This window comes from Tyto alba, unplaced genomic scaffold (assembly GCF_018691265.1).
Source record: "Tyto alba isolate M040663 unplaced genomic scaffold, T.alba_DEE_v4.0 Super-Scaffold_48, whole genome shotgun sequence".
Classification (NCBI taxonomy): Eukaryota; Metazoa; Chordata; class Aves; order Strigiformes; family Tytonidae; genus Tyto; species Tyto alba.
The window spans coordinates 15,214,324-15,239,507 of record NW_024881324.1 but is presented as its reverse complement, the minus strand read 5'-3'; the positions used below and the strand labels follow the sequence as shown (position 1 = coordinate 15,239,507).

Sequence of the window (25,184 nt, the reverse complement as noted above, 5' to 3'; positions counted from 1 at the left end):
TTAGGTTTGTAGAATTGGAAGCCAAAAGGGACTAGATCATATGGTGTAACCTGTAAGTCACAGGCCATTAAATTTTACTCAGTTGCCCTGTTGAGCTCAATAATTTTTATTTGATTAAAGCACAGTTTGTGTTTTGGCGTCCAGTAAGGCAAGCAATCTTCAACTGAATGATAAAGAGGCAGAAAACTATTATTTTTGTTTACACGATTGAGTGCATATGTTAGTGCATATATATTCTTTTTTAAAATCTGAGAACTAGGTTTTAGCTTGGAGGATATGATCCCACAAATGAACAAGAATGTGACCTGTCATCCAGCTGACATGACACACAACATAACCTGTATCTTGCTGAGGAGAAGAGCACGGGAAAGAGGAGGAAGAGGAATGCACACAAACACACACCACTCCTGGTTCAGCTCTGGCTCACGCATGCACAATCCTTTCAAGGTTTCCATTTAAAAAAAAAAGAAAACAGGTCTCGTTCTTAATCCTCTAATTTGCACAAATACCCCAGATGTGTAATGTTTTCCAAACCACAGATTAAAAGCTCACATAATTAGCACAGCGGTATAAACCACTGCTATTCTATCTAAAAAAAAAGATATGGCTGGTGTTAGAATGAGATTCAAAACCAACAGACTGAAAGAGTGAATCACTCACACATTGTGTAAATTGATTTGAACGCTTTGTATTTTTTTGATACAATAAATTAACTATGTTATTTAATAAATTAGCTAAAAATAAATTATATGTGCTGATATCCAGATTCAGACTTACAAATGACATCTTTTTGGCAGGCCAACTGCCTGCTCTTAAAAAAGACAAAAAAATACTCTCTTTCTAACAGAAATGGGATGCCTTACACTTCATAATTTATACTTTAATTTTTTTAGAACTCCAGATATAATTTGCTGTTTTATCAGTACTCCACCTAGGATTCATTTTACATTATTTTAGAAACCACTATGAACCCTGAAGAACATCGATGCACAGAGTTATGAATCAGTACAGCCGAACAGCCACTGGAGAGCAATCTTCAAGTTACAGTTAAGCATACTGATCATACTTCAGCTATATACCAATGAGATTTTAACTCATGATATATTTCAGTTGCCCATATTTATGTATCTTCTGCTAGTCTGGCCAGCTACTGTTTTCTAGTTTCCTTCCCTACAGCTTGGACAGACTAAAATAGCCTGCAGAACTTCTGGAGGAAATATTTTAGAGCTCTATCCAGTAAAAGCTTGATACAAAGCCATTTAGCTTAATAAATGTCTTTCCATTGACTGGAGTTGTTTGCTTCCAACCTCATGGTTCACGGGCTCACTGTTTAAATGGCTACACTAGAGTCTGGGTTGATGAAATGAGGTGACTATGTTATTTAGTCCTTTTTATTCAGCCTGCCAAGCAGTGTTTTGGTTTTTGTAGTTTTCATTGATTACTTCTTTGATGAACTTGACAAAGAATATGATTCAAAGCTCTTGGAGCTCAGGAAGTGATAAATCTGGACGGCTGTGTTTGCTACATCAGGTGTGATATGGAGTCCAGGCCTGCAATTCTTCCCTAAGCATGTACAACCACCAGATCCCAAAGAGCAAGCCTGTCTGTCCCAGCTGTGTTGAGGACTGAGACACTTGGAGAATTAATCTAAAGGAAGATACCTTGTTCTCTTGTAATGAAAAAGATGATACGCTTCACCTCATTACTTACAGCCAATAACTTAATTTTTAAATGAGTTTGCACCTGCCAGAAATTTGTCAAAAGAAAAACATGGTAAAAATGTGGGTGTAAAATCCTGTTTGGAAAAATGGAAACCGCCCCAAAAATCTAAACATCCTTTTCTATAGAGATCCCGTCCTTTTACACTGTGTATTGCTGGCCATATCATCCTAGTCAATGGGAAGTTTGGTTGGATATCAGAACAAGACCTTCACTAGAAGAATAATGCAGGCTAACAGTAAAAGTCTAACAGCTTAGAAATATAATAACAATTTGGTTAAAAGTTCCAGGAGTCTCCTATGGGCTTTGTCAGACCTCTGTGGTTTCTGTTTAAAATTACAGCAGATTTTTTCCAGTGGAGCGTAGCAGCCGAATGGTCTAGCCCCGTGTGCAGAGTGGGAGGTTTCTCACATTTCCACCTTGCAGTCAAGAAGTTTTCTGGCGGCAAGAAGTGCTAATTTAACAAATTTTTTTCCAGTGCCGTTTTGCCAGCAGGCAACCAGAAACATCCCCAGGTATTCAAAGCAGAGGTGATGTCAGAAATGGAAAAAAGTAAACTTTATCCCAAGTAGCTTGAGGCCACTTGAGAGACTCTGTCCTGGGATCCCCTGTCCAATTCTGCAGAAAGCCCCTGATACAATGATACAAGTTTGCATTTAAATGAATATTGGTTCAGTTGCTATCAGGGAGAATAAAGCCTATGTATCATTTTGGATGAGGTCCTTGTGTGACATAGAAAACCCACCTTGGTTAATCAGTTTTTTTCCTGTATATCTGCTTCCTTTTCCTTCTTTCTGTTCCTCAGTTCTTGTTCTCCCAACGGCCAAAACAGTGCTTATCCTGAAGTCGTGACAGAAACTTTCTGTAAGTCTGACGAAATATCTCTCCCTGTTTGACTCAGTGAGTTTAATATCCTGATTACAAAAGCATGCCCTTCTACCGAAGTCATAGGGATTTCCATACAACTGCTGTTTGCCTGGCCAGTAGAGACAGCACTTCAGAAATATCCTTTAAGGAAAGGAACACAGTCTGGACCATAAGTAGGGTGGGATTCAAAGTAATTAACCACTAGAATTAAGCAGATACTTCTGCTGACCATCTGGCTCAGCCACCCCAATGGCTAATTTGATCCAGAAAGCAGAGACACTACCTCATAGTCTATAACCCATGAGTCAGTGAAAGCATCTGACAAAGATGATCAAGTAATTATAGTCTCCAAAATTGTCACACTTGTTGGTAGGGTCAGTGGTGGAACAGGCTTAGCTGATGCTGTCACTTCCTCACACACATAGGCCAATTGTGTCACCAAGGCTATAGTCAAACACTTCAGCATGATGGCTCAGGTACTGCCAAACAAATCTTTCCTCATGGTTAACCAAGAAAAAAAAATGTTGTCAATAGTCATATAGAGACTGTAAAACACAAATAAAAATACTGAGCATTTTGGGCCAGATTCTTTGGTGGTCCTTTGCTGCTGCAGAGTCTAATGGGGGCAGGGGTCTGTAGCAGTGAAAAGTGGTAACAACATCAGTTATGCTCAGGGAGAATATGGGTGTAGCACTGGAGCCTACAATAGAGAAAATGTGTCAGAAAGAGAGTTGCGGTTAGCAGATCTGTTCTCTGGAGCCCACGGAAGCCAGAAATGAGGGTATCGGAAATACCACTGCTAATCTGCTCTTTAAAACAAACAACAACAAAAGAAACAACATAACCTCATTTCTTATAGCAATAACCTTGAGAGTATGAGCTGGTTAAAACCAGTCACTGAGGTTTAAAATATGTATTTGGGATTTTTTTTTCCTGAGTCTGTGGCCTTTCTTACACCAGTGCATGGCTGTCCTTTAAGATGCAATATGGGTCTCTCATTCTGGGGGAGTGCTGGCACTGTGCTAAATGAGCAACAGATGCTTTTATCTGGATTGTAAAGGCGGTGCCCTCCCCAGCGGTTTGGCAGCTGGTGCTTGAGGCCAGCTCGGGTCTGGTGCCAATGCAGGGCCTTGGTTCACTGCTGGGGAAAGAGATGGATGAGAATAAGTGGTGGGAAGTGGGGGCCTGGTCCCCTTCACTTAGGAGCTCTGTTCAAGCTAAGGCACTCACCCTTGTTCCCTGTGCCTGGCAACGTGCCTCGTTGATCTGGATGCTGGCTCTGACTTGCAGACTTGACATCCTGGCTTGACCTCAGCTCTGCCTCACTGCTACAGACTTGTCTGGTGAATTAGACTTGGCTAACCCTGGATACTGTCACAGGACCTGCTCTGCTCTTCATTTTTGGGTGCTGTAGTACTGCACCCCTTTTCAGGGAGGCTGCTGCCTGGCCAGCCTGGCTGTTGTCTTCAGCTCCCAGCCTCACCCCTGCTGCTCCCTGAAACTGGGGTTGTCACAAGTGTTTGTTCAGTCATCAACTTCACTGCTGAAAAAACATTGTGGTGTCAAGCAACAGGGAAGTGAAGTGGGTGAGGCAAGAGTAATCTATGGGACTCAGTCTCCTACTCTCTGATTGCAGTTCTGCTACCTATATGTAACCCTGTCCGCCTAAAAATAAAGAGTCCACCAAGAGCGGAATAAGCTTTTGGTTGCAACAGGATTAGCTACTGCCATTTATGAGAGCTTGCCTGGCACCTGAAGGGTTGTAGGAAGTCTGTGGGATTCTTTGATATTGACTCTGGGGAGGTCAAGATCCCACTCCTATGAAAATACTTTAAAGCCAGAGGCAACCTTGAAGCATCAAGTAGAATGCTGCTCGTCCAGGGCAGGGTCAACTGTAGCAGGTCATACCTGATGAATATTCATCTAGTCTGTTATCAGAGAACTAAATTATGGAGCTGCCACACCTGCCTATGAAAATCTTTCCCAGTACTGCAGATCCTTAACATTAAAACTATTTTTCCCATTTTTAAATCTACTATATATTATCCTATCCATAAGGATCACAGAAAATAGATTTCTCTCTAACTCTCTGTAGCAGCCTTTGACATGTTTGAAGACTGTCCTGGTCCTTCTTTTCTGGACAATACCATCCTCTTTTATGCTAAAAGACCCCACTTTTTTCCTGGGTTTGCTGCCATATCATTTTTTCTAGAATTCTGATAATTTTCACAGCTGTCCTCTAGTCTCTCAATATCCAGCACCAAACACAGTGCCCCAGTTCAGACCCTAACACTAAACAACACATCAGGATTACTTAATGTATTCACAAATTATACACCTATATCTATACTGTGTTTGCCCGTTTCCGCAACAATACACTACTGTTGATTCCATTATAAGCTTTAGACTTTTTTCTACATCAGTGTTCCTTAACCTGTATTTTTTAAACTGATGAGTCCCCCACAAATGCAGTATTTTGCATTTGTCCCCGTTGAATTAATCTGATTTTTCCCACAGACGACTCCTTTGTTTTATCAAGAACAACTTTGGAGATTATTTTGATTTCTAATCTAATTTACTTGCATTCCCCCCGCTTCACGGAAATCTCTCTATTCCATCTTCTAGACTGTTAAACACTACCTCATATAGACCCATTCACTTGCTATTGATCTTAATTGTCAGCCACTTTTTAGCAAATAGCATTAAATAAGTTGTCTTTCAATGTCATCTGTTAATAGACTTACTCTTCCACTGGCTAGTTCGCTAACCCTGTTTTGCCTATTATTAATGCACCGATAGAATGATTTCACAAGCAATGGTCGCGAGGACCAACACCTCGTTGACCTTTCTTATGTTGCTTCTGTGTGCTGTTGAAAATCTGTCTTTAGTACTCTGATAGAGTTTCTACTTCCTGTATAATTTCCTCCTACGTTTGAGATCAAAGAGACCTAACCAGGTTGATCACCTACTCTGCTTCCTGGCCATCTTCTGCACCTGGAAAGTTTGCAGTTGCACCTTTAATACAATTTCTTTCATCTTACATAATTTCTTTTTCAATTCCCTTTTTCCCTTGGATTGGCCTTCCACAAAATGTTACCTAACGACCCTCTGAATAACTGAAATCTGTCCTCCTGAAATCCCATTTGTTTTTACTGTAGTGTTGCCTCTTTCCAGTCCTAAGGGAATGTGAATTCTGTCATTTCCTCATCACTGGCACGCAAGTTCCTCTTTGACCAGTTCCACTATGTTCCTTTGTTTGTTGGTTTGAAGCCAGCACTCTTTGTGACAAACCAAAAGAAGGGCCGTGGGGGTCTGACTCTGTCAGCACCTAGCAAACAGTTAATGCATTGTTATAGGGGTAATAAAGAAGTAATTTTATGTATCATTCTTCTGGGTTTGGTCACAACTAATCACAGAACGATTTATCCCAGGCATGCAAGACTGTGAGACAGCTTTTACCCACTTGAAATATGCACGTTAAAAATAACAGCATTAATACCTTACCACTTAGCCACAAATAAAATGTAAAAGAATATATAAAGAGTGTGAATAGCATATGTCTAGCCAAATACATGTGTTGTTACAAAAAACATAGTTCCAGCAATGTTAAGAGTCCCCTCTGGTCCGTATCTTGGGTCCCTCTTATGTTCTGCTACTGATTCATTCTATGGCTGGAGAGACAACTTGGAAAAGCAACAAGAAACATTTTGACCTACCTTCTAAGAGAATAATCCAGACTAGGGGACAGTGAAGTGATTTTTTTTATTTCCCTGCTAAAAAATTTTATAGCTTACTTCTTTCTCTGCTCTCTGATATAGCCCTGAGTTAAGTGACAAGGAACAGACGCTCACTTACTGCCCTGTTTCAGTTAATTCTTTGAATAGCTAATGCTTGCTTAATGTGAACTCTCTTAACAGACACCATACCACTCTGTGACTACATTGTTCTTTTCTCAAGCTGGTCTTTCTTATAGTGTGAGAAATATAGGATTGTTGTTCTCTTTTCTGATTAGAAGTCTTTTGGACAAGATTTACATAAGTATTTAGGTGTATATTAGACTATATTTGTGTAAGGCCAGAAGAAAGAAGAGGACCCCTGTACTATATTCTGATGGCTTTGCAGAGAAGTCTTTGATGTCCACATTCTTGTTAGTGAATGGACTAAATAGTTTCAACAGGGGTACAAACCCTGCTTTGTTCAAACTTACTCCCCATAAAGGAAATGACCGTAATAAAAAGATGAATCTTGGCACATGTGTCAGGACCACAGATGGAGATACACAAGTGTGACTGTGTACATGTAACGCGAGTAATGGCAGTTGTGAAAAACCTGGCCTTCCAATAGTTAGTCCTTTCTCTTTCTTTAGGTAGACTTTCCAGGCTTATCAAATAACTTCTAGTTCATTCTCTGATACCTTCTTCGAGAAAAAAAAAAAAAAAACAACTTCAACATATAAGTTTTTAACTGGCCACATTTTTATATTTAGGTTTCTCATTCCAGCCAGGCCCTGTAATTTCTTCTTGTTGTTTTTCAAACCTGTTAATTAAATTTTGACAGCATTTGTTCTGTAAGGTATGTTTCTGTATCACTGTATCCTGCTGGAAGCACTGGATTTGAAGACCCTCATAGGGAGTGTGAAATTTGGGATTCACCTTCCCTCTTTGGGACCTTCTCTAAAATATGCAAAGATGCTTGTCAGCTCTAGCAAAATTACCCTTTTATAGTTTTCTGAACTTCGACCGCTAGACTTCTCAAAGAGCTGCCAACATCTCCCTTAAAAGTCTCATGACTCCTTGTACATACTGAAATAATCATGTTGGGTAAAAATGTTTCTAATAGTTGTGCACAGAGAATTCTCCTTCCAGTTAGGAACCTGTTTCTTCTCTCAGGTATTTTAACTCCATTGGCTCCAGTCCAGTTAGCACCGGCTTACAAAGCTGTAAGGGACAATTGCATATGCTAACACATCACTAGGCCTGATGCTTTTTGTATTCATGGCTCTTTACCCCCTTCTGGGAATGAAAAGGGACATTTATTTGGTGTTTCTTACAGAAACAATGTCCATAATTAGGTACCTCCAGCGCTGGCTGAGATACAAAGGAACAATTGTTAATTATTTCTGTGCACTTGAGGAACACATTGCATCGAGGGCTGGCTTGCTTGCAGACCACAAGCAGGGAGGTACTAGACTGTCACTGCCATGCTCTTTTTTAACAAAACAGTATTTCTTCTCGAGTCAGGGCTTGGCTTGGATCCTCGGCTGCTCTGCCCCTGGCTGTCCCTGCCTGCCGCTGGGCTGCCCCCACCCTGCTCAGGGCCCAGGACCCTGTGTTGGTCCCTGGGGCCATCAGTCCCTGTCCCAGCCATACTGCAGAAAGGCCAGTCTCCAGCTCCCCACATCCCTGCCCGTGTTCCTGAGGCCACCAAACTGCTGCAAGGCTCCTCCTGACCACATGGAAAATGTAATCAAGGCTGAGAGGAGGAGGCCTGCCCCAGCCTTCCCTTGTGAAACAGTGAACATGTGCAGGTTCCTTCCCTTCTGCTGGGCTGGAGAGCAGCCTTTTCAGTGGTCTAGAAGTACAAAGCCTGCACAAAGCTCTGCCAACAACGCCACTTCTTCATGCTTGTGCTGTTCCTGCACTAAGCCACAGGGGGGATCGAGATTTGTGTGCCCAGTCTTGAGTAAAACTTCCAGGCGCAAACCTTTAGGATGGAAACAAATGGTGGTACAAAGCTCAGTCTGGATCCTGCTCTTCCACTGGTTCTACTGCAGGGTGGCATCATTTCACTGTAGTGTTGGAGATACGTGTGAGAGAGGAATGTGGCACTGGCATTGCCTTTGCCTTTAAAGCACCGTGCTGTGCAGAGTGCTGTAGAAATCATCGTGACAGCACCAAGAGGAACTGGGTTTCTGCCTTGCAAAGGATGCATCTCTGCCAAGAAGTTAGCAGATCTGGCCAATCTTACCCACCCCTTCAAAAGTAAGCAGGCAAGCGTTTGCAAAGAGGAAAAGGAGGCTGCAAGTACTTTATGGGCTGGGCACAGGCCACAATGCTGAGCACAAAGAGCTCCAGCTGGGAGCCAGTACTGCCAGGAATCTTTCCCCACCCCCCCCCCAGCTTTGTAATGCTGAATTGCAGCACTGATGTCTCAACTTCTCATGACTGTGTTTGTCACTAAGAAGGTCCTATTGGAAAGAAATACAACAGCCTGGGGGAAGAGGTCTGAAATGCAAGAGCTGCCTGAGAAGCAAGCGATGCAAAAGTGCTGCTTATTTCCAGGCCCTGGCCTTGAGGCTCACTGTGCAGAGCCATCCCCTGAATCCTCCTGTTTCTGTTCCACCTGCCAGTCACCATGCCAAGGCATTGAGGTTTTGGGCCACTTCACATGCCCTCAAACATTCAAGTCAACAGTTAGAAAAACAGTTATGAGACTTTCCCTCTAATCATCCTCTTGTCTTCGTCTACTCTTCACTTTATTTCCTCATGAGATCTGGTGCTCTTCCCTCTGCAACTGCTTAATCTCACTCCAACATCTCCACCTCCTTTCAGATGATGGATGTCGCCTGGACTCCCCCTTCCCTCTTCTTCCACATCCCTTTCTGCAGCTCTCTAGCTCTGTGAAGGCAATGAACATTTTCTGTCATTACTTTAAAACAGCAAAGTAGAAAAAGAAAGTCTTTCTGTAGTACCTTCTTCTGGACCTACCACAGTCTCCTCACTTGCCTGTATGTACAAACTAAAAGCTCCTCAGGAAGGAAAGTGCACTATCCATCCTCCACTGCCTCCATTTCTGCAGCCTTCAAACCAGCCCTCGTGGGGTCTTGAACAATGCCTAGATGCCACCATGGACCTCACAGCCAGGGACAGTCTTCGAAGTATTCAGTAGCTGAAGGTAAGCAAAGTGCAATGTGTTCTGGCCACGGGTCTTCTTCGATCACTGGACACTGCTTTTTGACAGAGTTCATGGCAGCATAATGCAGCAGTTGCTTAATCTATTGGATGCAGATCATTTAGAAGAGCCTCAGAAAAAGACAACCAACCAGTTCTTCCCTTTGTTGCACTGAGTGATGCAGAGAGAGAGCTCCACTTGGTCCAATGACAACTTCTAACTCCTGTACAGGACAGGATACAGTGGTATCATGTCAACTTTTACCACAGTTCTACTATGGGTGACACTATTAATGAAATAATGCTAGGGATACCCACAGCGAGTAACATCAGTGTTTTAAATCAGTAATTTCTACTTCTTAAGCTAAAGTAAGGTTACTTCTTTCCTGAAAGCACTTATAATGGATTCACATGAGATTCTTAAACCTCACATAGCTACCTTTCCAAATCCCAATCAGCAATGCAGCCACATCCCCATTCAAACATCGAGATCATCAGGATTGCAATGTATGGTAACAAAATTTCAGTCTGTGGATGTTCTCCCTCCCTTTCCCTTTCCCTCAAGATTTAAGATGGTATTTTTCGTAATCTATTACATTTCAGTCTTTTCCTCCGATTATTCCTTTCTTCCTTACTCTCAACAACATTTATTTTCTCTTTAATTTCCCCTCTTTGCTTCCTCATTGCTCATTTTACATTATTTCTTAGTATAACCAGTTTGACTTTGATCCATCTTTTCCATCCTTCTTTTCCTGTGATACATGTTTTTATCCACCACCACCAAGCAAATTTCTTCACATCTGTCCTATCTTTCTCCCCAGTTCCTGGGGTGGCAGCTTTAAAGTTAATACCACATATACTATTCTTTTTGTCTCCTCAGAGCTTGTCAGTCTGTTTACTTTCTGGGAATAAAAATTTTACTGGACACCCATGCTCACACAAGCATCCCCTGTTACAGGGATTCAAGGGGGCTGGAGGTGCAGATGTGTGTCACTCTGCTGTCTCCTCTTCACATGGGGGCCTTGCCAGTTCGAGAGACCAGAGCCAGGTCCACACAGACGCGTGAAAAAGTGATTACGGTGTGGGCAGACATAGCTTTAAGTAAGGTAGCACGTGCAATGATACAGGTGCTGGAGGAAGCAAGAAGACATCAGTGCAGGCCAGTGGTCAGAGTGAATATTAATCCTAGGGTCCCTGGGGGCTGCTGGTCCAGTTTTCAGCTGCAGTCTGTCATAAATTGCTGTCGACACCAGAGAAACTTAGGTAAAATCTAGTACCTGTGCCACAATTGAGCCTTCATTCTCTTCTGTAAATGTACCTTGGAAGACTTTGGTGACAGAACGGTCTTTGTGCATTAAACCTGGAATGCGCCCCAGTGCATGCCAGGGGCAGACCTAGCAGGATTATGGTAGCTGGCTAACGGTGTCTGCAGCTACCACTGCCAGACTTATAAATGGAACAGATATTTAAACAAGTTAAAGGTTTTTTTCTTTTTTGCTTCAGTCAGCTGCAACCTGAACTGGGCTACATCCTGTCTGGCTTCATCTGCCTGTTTCTAGTATTAGTATTGATGAAAAATACAAGTATGAATCCTGCTAAAGTGTTCTTAGCACAGTCTGGCTCCCCTTGCAAAAGCAACACGGATTTCAGAGTCTTTTGTTTGGAATCACTCGGGAGTGCACATGCTGAGTAGGAAGGAAAGCTATTGCTCCAAACAGGGCAAGGGCCCAAGGTTCCTGTCACCTGAGAGTACAATCATAGGACAAGGTGGTCATTCAGCTGATGTACCTGATTAATCAGGGGAGTTATGAAAGGTGTAAACTGCCTCCCCCCCACGGGTGGAGTGTTTTTTGGGAATAACAGTCAAGGAAAATGCTACATTTTAAAAACAGTTCTTGTGGAATACTGGACAACTGAGGTAGGAGAAATTCTGTTTGGAGAAAGTGACCAGGAAAAGCCACTTAGCTGCACATGGAGGCCTGAGTGATGGGGGCTCTTCTTCTAGCCCAGCTCCAGGATTTGCATTGTCAGCCCTACTCACCACTTTCTTGAGCAGGACACAGAAAGAAGGCAAGCTTTACTTTGGAGTACATTTAATGGACTGCCAGCACAAGCTAGAAAGGATAACCTTATCTGGCCACATAAAGGACAGTTTTTAATGTTGAAGCGCATGCATTGCTTTATGCAGCTCTGATTTAGCAGGAGAGAGAATGATCTATATAAATAAGTAAATAAACTTGCCCCTAACTCCCTTGAATCTTAAATCCCAATTTTTAAAATAAAAATTAGTTTTGTGCCTTATTTTTGGTGTACAGGGTCCTGAACCACTCAGAATTTTATGTCTTTTTATGTCTCTAGTGTAATTTTAAAACTGAGAGGGTGGCATTCATACTATTTGTGGTATTCTTCCCCTTTCAAATTTGAGATTGTATACCCATAGAGCAATCACTAGTGGAATGAAATCAGTTTGCAGAAGTAGTAGCCAACGTCGCCAACTTTAATAAAACTGCATATGCTTGAGAAAAGTCTTTGAAAACAAGATGTAACAATGGTACAGTAGGAATGGGATGACATCTTCCACCTGAGCAACCATGACACAACAGTTTCCCCGTTCCATCACAGACTTTGGGACTGCAAAAAGGGGATTTAAAAAGGAGGGTGTGCGGAGCAGCATGCAAAAAAGCATTCAGGATTTGGGAGTACAGTTCCACTTGAAAGGCATTATGCTCCCAGACTCTGCAACTTTTACTCAATATATTATGGGCTTTCAATGACACTGATTAATTTTTGACCACACACTGTAATAAGCCACAACAATAGTAAAATTAGAGTAACAGGGCTGTCTGCTTGCGCAGAGGTCCCACACGCAAGCATACAGTGAGGAAACTGCTATGACAAAATTCAGGGATTAACACGGGCAGGCCCCTTTGTTCCTTGCGGGTACAGCGACACGCTGCCTCCGTGAAAGAGGGTGCTGATCCAGTGTTTCACCAGGAGCGTAATTATTTATTATAAATTTCTTTCCCAGCAGCCTTTGGGTCATTTGTAACAAGCCCAGGGGGACCAGCTCCGCGCAGCTTTGTCTCCCTGACTGCTGGAGGACCCCTGCGCCCTCACAGGGAGCCAGTTCCGACCTGGAGCTGCCTGCCGCGGCGGGGGCTCTGCTCCCCGGTGCGTTACCCAGCCGGCAGGCCCCGGCGCCGGGCTGCGGCGCGGCGGCGGGACCGGGCCGGGCCGGGGGGGGGGGCGGCTGCGGGGGCTGGCGGCCGTTACCCCGCCCCGCTCCTCCACGCCGCAGGGGGCGCTGTGCCAGCGCCCGGGGGAAGGCGGGAGGGGCGGCGGGACGGCGGCGCGCGCCGCCGCACCCTCCTCTCGACACGCGGTCAGGAAGTCGGCGGCTCCGCTGCTCGGCGGCGGCGGCGGCGGCCGCCACTCAGGCCACGCCCCCCCACCCCCGCCCGCTCTCAACCAATCCCCGCGCCCGACTTCGGCCCCGGCGCGCCGCGTCTCCGGTCCTTTTGAGGAAGTGCCGGGGCTTCTGATTGGCTGCGCGGACGAGCGGGGCGGGGCGAAGCCGGGGAGGGGGTGTGGCTAGAGCGGAGCGGGGCGCGCGCTCCCGGGCCGGCCGGCGGGTGCGCGCCTGCGCGGGGGCCGGGCGGGGGGGTGGGGGGGGCTGCACCTGCGGGCGGGGCGGGGCGGGAACGCCGGCGGGCAGCGAGCGCGGAAATGGCGCGGCGGCGGCAGCGGTAGCGCCCGGACAGCGGCAGCAGCTGCAGCCCATGTGCGAGCCGCGCTCGGGGCGGCGGGCATCTTCCCCTGCAGTGCCCGCCCCCGGCGGCCGCGCCTCTCCCCCGGGCTATCCCCGCACCTGGGCCGCGCCCGCCGCCGCCGCCGGGAGGATGGCGGAGCCGGAGCCGCCGCCGGCGTGTGCCTGCGCCGCGGCGCCGGGAGACGACGGGGAAGAGGTGAACGGCAGGAAGGTGGCTCTCATCACCGGCATCACCGGGCAGGTAACGGCCGGGGGGGGGTCCCCTCGTTCCCGGGCTTTCCCTGCACGGGGGGTCGGGGTTCCCGGCAGCGGGGGATGTAGGGGGGAGGCCCGCCGTGAGGCGCCCGTAGGCAGCCGCGGCTGAGGCCGTGCGTGGGAGGCGTGGGCGGCGGAGGGCTTGGCGTGGGGCTGCCGGGCTCGGGCAGCGGCGAGCCTCCCTGCCGGGCCCCCGGGGGCGCGTCCCCAGCCCCTGCAGCACCGTGGAAGGGGGCGGCTGTCGCCGTGCCCGGTGCCGGCTTCCCCTCACCGCTGGTGCCGCCAGCTCTGACAGCCCCCAGCGGCTTCAGGGAGGGACAGGGCGCCCCGGGGTTAACGGCTCTCCTGGCCTCACCCACGCGCGGATGGGGCTTGTTTGCCTGGGGGCTTGTAGTGGTTTTCACTAGGCGCCTGTGAGTGGGGGGGGGGGGGGGGTGCATCACTTCTGTATCTTGGCTTTGGGCTGTCTTGTAGCAATCTTTACCAGGAATTTCTAAGAAAGCAGCTAAACCTGTACTGCGATGAGGTGTGAAGTGAGGGCAGGTGAGAAAGGAGCCACACCTAGGAAGGCCGTACGAGAAGCAGGTGTCGGGACTCATCGTCCTGATGGTCTGAAGTGGTGAAGGTGGCGGTGCACCTGTGAGGCAGCGTGCAGCAGAGTTTGATCTGAGCCTGCTTGTTGCTCCCAGGAGCTCCTTGTCACCTGTCTCTTTGACATACTGGGCAGCCACGCACTTGCAGTCAGCACCTGCTTTATACCCAGACCTGAATGGACGGCAGAAGCATCTCCCCAGGCCGCTTGTTTTGTATTCGTGTGCATTCATTGCAGTCTCTGATTTTTTTTGGCTGTATTACTCATAGGGATAATGATGCTCTCAGAGTCCTGGTGCTTTGAGCAGAAGGTGCAGGAGAAAAGGTGGCATGGAAGGAAAAATCACAGTTTCCCTTGGAGCATCTTCCTCACTGTGGAAAAAAAGATGTGTCGGTGGTGAGTTTTAACCTGGTGAAACCTGTAGGAGCGTTGATGTCTGCAGTTTGTAGCTTTTGCTGCTACACTCCCAACAGGCGGCTTGGGTATTTGGTTGGATTGTTTGTCCACACAGAGGTCTCCATTGTTCTGTGGTGAGTGGGTGCTAAATAAAAGCTGCCCTGGACATACGTAGTCATATTTGAGGAACATCTTACTTGCAGTGTAGGTGTTGCCCACTGCCTGGAAGAATCTGCTTTGCTTGTGCATTGCTTATCTCCTGGAATGTGCTGAATGACTTCTGCTCAAAGGGTGTATCTTCTGTGATCAGTATAACTTGTTAAGTAGGTGATATTGTATAGTAAGCATTAATGCTCATATTGGAATCCCAATGGAAGAGCTTTTTTCCTTTATGGCTTGCATTTAATCAATAACAGCTTCATAACTTGAAGAGCTTTCCCTTCAACTGTGACTTGTCCTGCTATGCTTGCGGATCCACTTGTGAGGTGCTGGTGTTGATTGTTTAGAAGGTCATGAGCATTGTGGAAAAGTACATGTGAAAACAAAGATGTTACTTATTCACTCTGGGACAATGTTAGTCAATGCTCTTTTTTTAATAGTAGAAGAGCCACCTGGCCTTTTGTGAGGGAGTAAATCCAAAGACAATATGGTGTCATAGCAGCTTTCATCTGTTATTCAAGGGAACCTGCACTACACTTTGAACGTTCACCTGCTGTTTGTTTTACCTCATTATGTCTGTTCTCCTGTGGTCTTACACCACCTTCAGTGTGCGTTCTTCCCGTGGGTTACCAGCTGTCTGCCAGTAGTGCACTGAGGAAACCCCTCCAAACAGTTGTCTGACAAGTAGATATAACTATATCTGAGAAGAGGAAAAACTAGTAATCTGTGTATACTAACGTTTTTGCTTGATGTTTGTTTTTAGCAAGAGCTCAGTCAGAGCTTTCCCAAGGACTACTTTGGTGCTGTGTGAACAGTCTTCCAGTTTGTTGACAGAAGTACATGTCACTTCAAAGATAGTAAGTTAGAGACCTGTAGCTGCAATGCCCTGTTTCTTTCAGTACTGTGTTCTCTATGTTATTTTTCTCTATTTTCAAAGCAGATGTTCCATCTGAATTTAACGTTTGTCAGGCATGTTATTCAGCATTGGAACATGTGGAAAAACAGAGCTAGCAAAGGCCTGGGACACCTGAAAGTTAGCCAGTGATATTGGGTGCCTTGGTGACAAGATTGTACCAGCTCTTGGTTTAGGGTGGAAGTCTTATGTTGAGGGTGTCCTTGTTTGGGGTCCTGTTGTCCTCCATCATTTTGCGATCTGCCACTGGGAATCCTCATCCCTCTCTTCTCAGATGAACTTTAAAGAAAGTCACCATAGTACTTGTTTCTTGCCCCTCTTTCATTCCCTTTCTTTTTTTTTTATGTAATAGCTTTCATTTTGTTTGGAGAGGCATCAGCCAGAAATGGGAAACCTGGATACTGTTTCTTATCTGAGAAAAGGCAGACTTGCATGTCCCACCTCCCAGAAGAAAGTGCTAGTGCCCTTTTTTTTTCAACTTACTTGCAATGTGTAAAATGTACAAATATGCTGAAGTGGAATCTAGAGCTCAGCTTTGTCTTTCCCAGGTAGTTACTTTAATTACTGGGCTAAAGAGAGTTGGACTGTTTCACATTCTTCCTTGGAACTGGTGCTCTTTCAAGCTGGGAGGTAAAGGCTTGGATGGCTTCAGGCTGAGGAAGGCATAGAACAGAATTGGATGGTAAACCCCCCTTATTTAAACCGGGCACCTTCTGCTACAGCAAATTTCCTTTAAAAGGGAGTTGTCAGAGTTGCATCGAATAAGGAACCTGCTTTTGTTTACATGTGGCCAGTGTACTTTGAGAGCATTTGCTGAACCATGGCCCCTTAGTGCCTGGTTCCTGGAACAGGAGTAGGTGGGAGATAAGCATTGATCTAACTGGGCTGTGACAATTTTAAGCAAATGTAGAGTTGTACTTTTGTCTTTAGAGCGCTCTTGAGCCAACAAGGTGCTGCTTGAACTGTAGCAGCCCTTCCTGAGTTGAGATGATGACACAGCGAGTGTGCTTAATCATGGTGTTGAAATCAGACAACTCATTTTATTTTTCAGAACTTTTGTATAGCTGTGAACGTCTGGATTGTCCATCTTTTCCACTGACAAAAGATGGGATTTTGTTTCTGCTATGATGGAGAAAGAGTTGAGCTCAGGTAGGGCTATATTTTGACAATGGGACAACTGACCAACAATGCAGCTTTTAACTGAAATATACCATGGAGATATGGCACAGGTGTAACTTCTGATTTATGGACTTCTAATGGGATCCATAAGACTTTACAGGCTGCCAGAAGAGGATGGGCTCTCTGTACAACTTCTGTATATAGTGAGTGACTGGAGGCTTGTGCCATGTGCCACCTTACCGCACCAGTTAACAAAACCAGTTCACGTGACTTGCTTCTCTTCTACATACAAGACGTTAAAAGGACAGGTCTCTGCGAGATTGAATGTGTTACTGATAGGAAGGTGATTTTGTGACCTTTGACCAAATAACAGGAGTAGTTTGCAGTATGCATGATGAAGCCACAAAGGAGAAAAAAATTCCATAATTGTATGGTCAGGACTCAAACGGCATTCTGGCTGCAAGGGTGGGACCTTAGTCTCTTTGAAATCAAAGCAGATAAATGAACCTCTACAAATTCTGCATTTACCCGTGGAGTTAGAGTGAAATCAGTATCATTCTACCACTTGGATTACTGATAAGAGACTCTAAGCACGTTGCCTGTGGTGTTGTATACTCCGTGTGCAGTACTGAGATTTCCCTTATCTTCTTTCTCACACCACAGCAGTGGAATGAACCACACTTCACTGTTTCGCTAAAATGACTTTCAGGGCGAGGCAATTGCTCTGGTTGGATGGTTAAAACATTTCTGAAGTGTCATGTAGGTACTGGTCTGCTGTTAGGCCACTTGTGAATAATGCATAAAACTTTTTTTCTTCATTTAAACAAATGTATTTAAAATGAAACAGGCTTGTTGTATGTATTAAAATGACAATAATTTTTTACAAAACTAGGATGTGATTCTTGTTGGAAGAATGTTTTCACAATGCAAAATAGATGTGCTGGAGTTTTCAAACTTTGATGGGAGTTTTGTATCTAATACTAGTATAACTAACAAATTTAATTCTAGATATGTCTTGTCTCTTATTTGGGGAAGCTACTAAAGCAGTACTTTTTGACAGTATTGTTTTCTAGGCACTGTGACTATGTCTGGTAAAGTTGCATTTAAATATCTTTTTGGAAAGTCTGATTGCACTGCAGATAGTCTAATTGTCTTTCTGTACACTGATGCTTGTAAGTGTATTCAGATATTTCACTTCTTGGAGAAATACCAAGAAATACTCTGGCTGAGTCTAACTACAAGGTTTTGTGTTTGATGTTTCTACTTTTCCCCTTCAGTCACCAGATTATGAGCAGTCAATGTCTATTTTGTGTCTGGTGCTGTCCTGCTTTACTTCAAGAGACAGTAGGGTAAGAGTTTGTAGACCAAGATCATTCAACAGGCACTTACAATGCTCAGTTTTGAATGAAGCAATGCACTAGAACTCGAGTGTCAACACATGGCCAGAGGCTATTGCGAATTGTAAATGAAGAAAGCAGTTGTGTTTCTGCCCTGTGAGAGTTCTTACAGCAGCACTGCTAGCACAGGCTTCTGTTCCTTTGCCTGCAGCTCTGTCAAATTCAACTGCCAATTGGCAAAATTTAAGGTAGTAGCCTCAGAAGTTTTAACCAAACCCTAGGATAGTGTAAATATGACTGACAAGCGAATGTGCATGCAAAAATACAAGAACATTCTTTTTATTTGGTTAATGTATGTATAATATGGGGCTGCCTCTGTCTTTCTGGTATCAGAAGTTCAATCAGTTGGTTATGGCCTTTGCTGTTCCTGTAACACACCAAACCCCTGTAGCTGTGTACTACAACTTTTATGCAGGTCTTACAGTTCATAGTTTGAAAAGGCTAACTGTATCAAGGGGGGGAAAAAGATACTGAGAAAACAAGATTTGCTGTTGTGAATTGAGGTTAGGTGTTGTGTGTTTTTTTTTTTTTTTTTTTTTTTTTGTTTTTATAATGTGGCTGCTGAGAATGAAACAAAGCAAGGCAGACTCTGGGACAAACTACCAGTAATAAGAGAAAGTGACTTATTGCTTGGTATTAAAAAAAAAAAGTAATGAATAGCTGGTATGAAGTGTGACTGCAAAACTCATTGATACTCTGTGACTAAAAACTTGGTTTCTTGGAGAAGAGTTGCAAAGGAAACAGCTAAAAAAGAAGCTTTTCTAGAAAGTTGTTTAAGTGTTGTGATCAAGTGGTGAGGTGGGAATCTTTGCCACTGGGGAGTGTGTGTATACCTGGAAGGCAAATGTAGAAAAAGCCTGTTGTACCAGAGAGAGAACATTGGTTTTCCAGTGGAAGGATAAAATCCAAAGGATTGCTTTTCTGTATAGAAATGGGGGAGTAGTTTTTGCCGAAACTGGCTAAAGCTAAATATTAGCATTGCTGCCTTTTTAAACAAATGTTGTCGTGATTAAAACCAGGTACTCTATTTCAGTTGCTTTTCTCTGAGTAGCCAGGTGTTGTCTTGAGTGAGAATTTCAGGTGTTTTGCACATCTGTATCTTGGTTTGAGGATGCAGAGATGTAGAAACAGTAATTTGGGCAGAAACTGAAATACATGCAACTTCATTTAAACTCAAGAGCGTTTTTGAGGGGTTTTTGGGTTGTTTCAAATGAGTGTGATCAAGCACTGGAACAGACTGCCCAGGGAAGTTGTAGAGTGTCTGTCCCTGGAGGTATTCAAGAGCAAGTGGAACATGGCCCTGAGCAACCTGCTCTAGTTGACCCTGGTTTGTGCAGGCAGCTTGGACTGGGTGATCCACAGAGGTCCCTTCCAACATAAACTTGTATTATTCTGTGAGTCCTCCAGTGTCAGAAGTTTAACACTTGCAGTTAGTGACAACATGGCGTGAAGTGACTTGTTGAAAACTCTGCAGCAAATGAATAGTGGCTGTGGCGTGATACCCAAGCTCGCCTGAAATATAATTCCAGGTCTTTCCCTTTACAATATATAAATAAGAAGTGTTGGTATCAAGTTCCATCAAAAACTCTGGAAAAAAGTATTTTATTGAAAAGTAGTGTAACAAATAACAAAATGGGAAACTAGAATATTATCTGAAAAGAGGTCCTATTTCTAGAAAGATGCCTGAATTTTGATTGCCTTGGCTCCCACTTTGAAGGGAGGAAGGTTACCAGATAGTCTAATTCAGCTAATTCACCTCTTACCAAAGGAATCTGTAAGTACATGGTCTAATGCTTTACTCTTTCATCTGTGTTTCATACTTTACAATATGTACAGAACGTCAGGACTTTTGTCTTTGCCAAGAACTGGGAGTCCAGGACGTTAGCTGCTCTCTGTGCCTGTCAGGAGGAGCCCAGCTGGGTTCAGTTGCCTTTCAGAATAGTGCAGTTACTGGTGCTGTTAGAACATAAGTGAGCTAAAAGGTATTAATGGTAAAACATGTGTCTGATACAGGATTAGTTCATGTTTATCTTGATGTATTAACTTCCCTTTTTTCTTTTCATCTTTGCACAGGTTTGCTCAGTGTTTGTGACTGCTGGTGAAGTCTATTCTCTAGTTGCTTACTGGAGAGGGAAGTTCTGGTAGCCTGGCACAGCTAGCAGGTATTAGTTCAAGGACAAGTGCAGGCAATCTGATTTCTTGGGTTTGAACAGGGTGTGGATTGAAAAACATGGTGAACAGCAAGTGAATGTAAGGTACTGTATATAGTGATGTGTACCTGCTGTGAAAGTTGATAAAATAGATGGGAATGTTCTAAGAAAAATGAACTTTATAATTTTATGTTAATGGTGCTAAGATAGGAAACAGGTAGAAGCATGGTATCCAATTTTGGTTTGGGAAGCTGACTTCCTCCAAGCAACATTTCTCATGAAAGTTTCTGATGCTGTGGATAGTGGTAGGGGGGCTGTTGGCACTGCTGCCCAGACTGACAAGGAGAGCAGAATAATCCCATTGCCAGTAGCATGCTACTTGCTTAGCCTTGTGTGTGGTTTTTTTTTTTTTTTTTGGTTTTTAATTTGATGAAGATTTGGGGACTGTCAGTGTATGTACATACAGCCGATCTGAACTGAAGAAAACTCCTGTGAAAACCGTTTTTTTCCTGTGACTTCATCCTCTCCCATTAAGTTTTGTTCTTTTTTTCTCCTGATTGTCTTTTTCAGATCCTTTGGCTGTTGAGCTTTCTGTACAAGGGAGTCAGTTTCTTAGAAAATAGATAGCTATGCAGAAGGACAAGGAGAATGGAAAACTTAAACCTGCTGATGGCCTGTTTGAAGAACACATCAAAGGTTACCACTCTGATTCCTGTAATCCAAGGAAGCTGGATAAAAGGTTTTTCAGTGCAGTTGTAATACTGGTATTCATACTAGTGGTGCTTCCTGTTGCCCATGCCGAATTTCTTTGAGGAGTACTGAGACTGAGTTTCCTTACACTTAACTATGCTTTCATTTGCTCTGGGATGCAGGAAGTACTTTCTTTTGACAATTTCTAGCAACTCTATCTCAGCTTCTTCAGACTTTTGGGTCTGGAATAGAGTCCTGATGAAGTATCTGTTCTTACAAATGTCAGCTCTGCCTCTCCTACACTGTTGCAACAGAACTCAGACTTATTTTGGAGAGCATGGTTTCCTTGAAGCACTAGGTGAACAACTACCCAAGAGCAAGTCAGCAGTGCAGTAGATGTCTAATTTCTTCTCACAGGTCTGTGCTTTCTCTTGTTCTAAATATCTTCTTGCTACTTTGGTTGCTCTTCAGCCAAATGAGCAAAATAAAAGATTTTCTTTTTTCATATTTTTGTCACCTTCTGCTTCTTTCATATGAATTTACTGATTGTTTTTTCAGGGCCTCAGCTGAGTAATTCCTTTGGGTTATATGTATATGAACTGGGGGATGCAGTTGTATTCAAAATTTCCGATTAAGCAAAGCAATAGGAGGTGAGGTGAGAGTGTGGAATTCTCTCCAGTCTCCTCTAATTATTACTGGAAAGTTGGTTCAATTTCTAGGGTGTGCACAGACTTCACAACCTAAATCCCTAATGAAGCTTTTCCAAAGCCTGCCAAACATGTTGATGTAAACTAGCTTAGCTGTTGTCACCTGTGCTTTTTACATGTGTCATTAAGCAACTGAACTTCCTTGTATGCTATGTAAATGTTGCAACAATGTTTCTTTCAATTTATTCACAAATACACACACAAAGTACTATACCTAAACCAGACTTCCTTCAGGAGTATTTCTTGTTGAAGTCTTTTTTTAAATGGGAAACATGAATTTTGCTTTAACTCAAATGTCATCTGACAGTAATCAAGTTAACTCTAAGGACGTGTCCATTGACTTTAAGATCTGGTTGCAGTTAGTTCAGTGATAAGTACCATTGAAGACCGTTTAATACTGTACCCTAAGAGAACTCTGTTGCACTGGTACAGCATGTATTGTACAGTCAAACTGGTCAGAAGTTGACAATATCACACCACCTTTGGAGTGATGCTGAGCTAAGTACAGTGATCCAACAGGTATGTCAGCCACAGATGTACTTGCCTTGGGTGTAAGATGCCACGAATACTGGCTTTTTGCAGAGAGCCTCCAAGTAGGTAAACGCTTGTGCTGCATTTGCTGTGCTTGAACACCTTTGAAAAAAACAGGAAGAAGATATGCTTGCTCTGGAAAAATCTGACTAACTATTAAATATAGTAAGATACAGTCAAATTTTATGAAAAGTTTCTGCAGGGCTTTGTTGTTATTTGACCCACTTATTGGTGCTTGGAAATTCTCAAAGGAGAATTCTTACAGCCTGTGGTGAAATCTAATGCAGAAGGCAAAAATCTGCCATGTTGAATATCTAGTTGGGTGCTTTTGCTGTAATGTGAAGATACCTTGTCTCTGCTGCATATGATGCCTGCATACCTAATAAATATGTGCCTCTGACTTTTTTCCTCTTCCAAGTTCCTGAGGAGAGGATGTTCTTTGAACGTGTTATGTATATCACGTACAAATCTCTCTAACTCCACCTTCTAGGATACTGCTGAAGCATGTGGTAATAGATATGCTGTCAGGTCTACTGTAACTGTTCTTGTGTTTTCATATGCACTTTGAGGTAGCATGTCACCATACTGCAATGGAAGCCTTAAACCACCCAACCCTCCCAGCCCCTCCCCCAAAATCAGAAAACACGTAGTAACTTGAAAAGTGTAGACAATTCTCTTATTTGTATCCTATAATGTCTAGACCCATGCCAGAAGTAGATTGAACATATTTACCATTTGGTATGGAAATAAGCCTTTTCCAAGGTGTGTAGAATGGTGTGTGTATATATATATGTAGAAGGAAATAAAACACAAAGTCAGGGAATACTCCTGGCTGCTCTTACACATACTCTATTTCTGATTTTTACGCTTCTAGTTTGATGTGCTGCAGTCCCTTCTGACTGCTACTGTAGTCCCTGCCTCTATGCTACTGTTGGTGCTGTTCTGGACCTGGGAAGCAACATCTGACTGTTTAGGCTGCTACTTGTCAAATTGCAGGCATGCTGTTATGGGGTGTGGTTATTTTGTTTTTTTCCCATCATTTGTTTCATGCGTGTGGGACCATTCTAGGTGTGCTAGCAATGGCTGGCTTCATCCGTGATACTGGTAGTGACACGTAGCTTCCTCTTGATTGCTGTTTCTCATTTAGAGAGATAAGGAACAGCCACTCTATCTTTGGCCACTGATTGGTGCCTTCTTTAGGACTGATATTGCACTCTCAAAGCATTACTGTGGGAGCAGGTTTGTTTTAGAAATGCTGAAATTCTCAGATTTCATACCACTAAATAATTGTGGTTTTGATGTCAGTGTAACTTTTCCCATGATTACACGGTAGTAGTCTGTCAATGTATTTCTGCCAAAATTTAGCATGCTGTTTGCCTCTGAAATTACCAATAAAATCCTGGAATATGTACAGTATAAAAATTACATAGAGCTCTTTGGACCCGCATGCAAAATATTATCTTCTTCCATCTTCTAGGTGGCTTTGAGGTATCTGAGTTCCATGGGAATGCTTAAGACAACACAGCCCAGAAGCTTCTGTGGTCTTGATCTGGCCATTACTGGTCAAGTGTAACTCTGCTGAAGCCCAAGCCTGGTCTGTACCAGCAGAACTTCACAGCCTCTTTGCTTACAAGTTGTTGGGTTTTTTCCTTCGATGTTTGCAGTGATCCAGGAAGGCGTTTCAGAATCTGGCTGGCTTTTGAACAGCAGCAGGAGCTCTGTGATTGTAGGTCTGCAGGCTCAGTAGCATACATAGTTTTATTTTTGAAGATGAAATAAAATTGGAGAGTTATTCTTGAAGATATGAAGGCAAGGAAGTCAAAGACTAAGAGTTAAACTCCAGTTCATGCCTTTCCCAGCCAGTTTTAGGGAAATAGTCATACTCACAGCGGATCTGAGACTGAAAACTTTTATCTGTGTGGGTTTGCTTCATGTATTTTATTTCTTAAAATTCTGAAGGTCACCTGATATGCATTACATGTTCCTATATTCTTATTGCAGCCCTTTATAGTTGAATATATGGTTAAACTGTTTCAGTCCTTTTTCTGCATTTTAAAATAAGAGGATTTTTTTACTGATTTGAGAGTTCTTTGTTATTCAAGAGTGAAATAGGAGTCTTGATACTGATTGCGTCTCCAAAAATGAAACATGCTGCATTTCTGTTGGTTATATCTTTGTACTTTCATACTCTTGCAGTTATGCTGGGTCACTATTTAGTCATGTTACAAAAACCACCTTTGTGGAAATGCATTATTATGCTGCAATTTTTGATTTGTGAAGTGTAGGTAGAATTTCAAATCATTACATTATCTGTTGCTTTTCTTTTTTAAACAGTATGAGAGGTTGGACTTTCTTGAAATTGGAAAGTAACTCAGATGGGGAAAAACTGACTGCTAATTTTTCTTATATATATTATATCCCTGGATCCCACATCTATCTGTTATCTTGATCAATTAAAGGGAAGTGTAACACAGCCTTGGCAAATTGAAAACAAACAGAACCTTAAGACTACTAAAAATCCCTAAGCAATAATGCTGTATTTTTGATTTTGATAAATTGAATGAACTGTTAAATGATGGTTTAAGTTATTTTTAGTTAACATGAAGGGGTGTAAAGCAGGGAATGAGTGTGCACATGCATTTGAAATATACAACTTCCCCATCAGTTAATGTTGGAACTAGTACTTGCACTGGTGGAACTTCAGCTTACTCTTGACTCTGAGTAGGCTGAGCTTCTCCTGGAATTACTTGGTGTGACTTCAAAATGTGATAGTTAACTTTAATTGAAGGCATTTCATTTCCTTTTGCACAATCCTGTGTTACTAGTGATGGATGGATTCTGTCATCTTCTGTAGGAACCTTCTTGTATAACTGTTTCTTCACCAGAGAAAGTTGTCTTGGCAGCTGTTGTGAGTGGGAACCCTCTAGCTGATGGAGAGCCTAGGCTGGTTTGAGCAAATGCAGGTGCCTACCTTGGGATAAGACTGCTATCATATCACTGTGAGTTGTATTGGCTGTGTGCATATCTGCT

At 43.5% G+C, this 25,184-nt stretch overlaps 1 protein-coding gene across 1 annotated transcript in view; it reads left to right on the top strand.

The window, feature by feature from the left end:
• Positions 1-13,179: 13,179 nt before the first annotated feature.
• Positions 13,180-25,184, top strand: part of GMDS (GDP-mannose 4,6-dehydratase) — a 427,214-nt gene continuing 415,209 nt past the window's right edge. Inside the window, exon 1 of the mRNA XM_032991929.2 lies at positions 13,180-13,486. Within this exon, the coding sequence (XP_032847820.2) occupies positions 13,256-13,486 (231 nt within the window). The 5' untranslated portion in view covers positions 13,180-13,255. The remainder of the gene's footprint in view (positions 13,487-25,184) is intronic.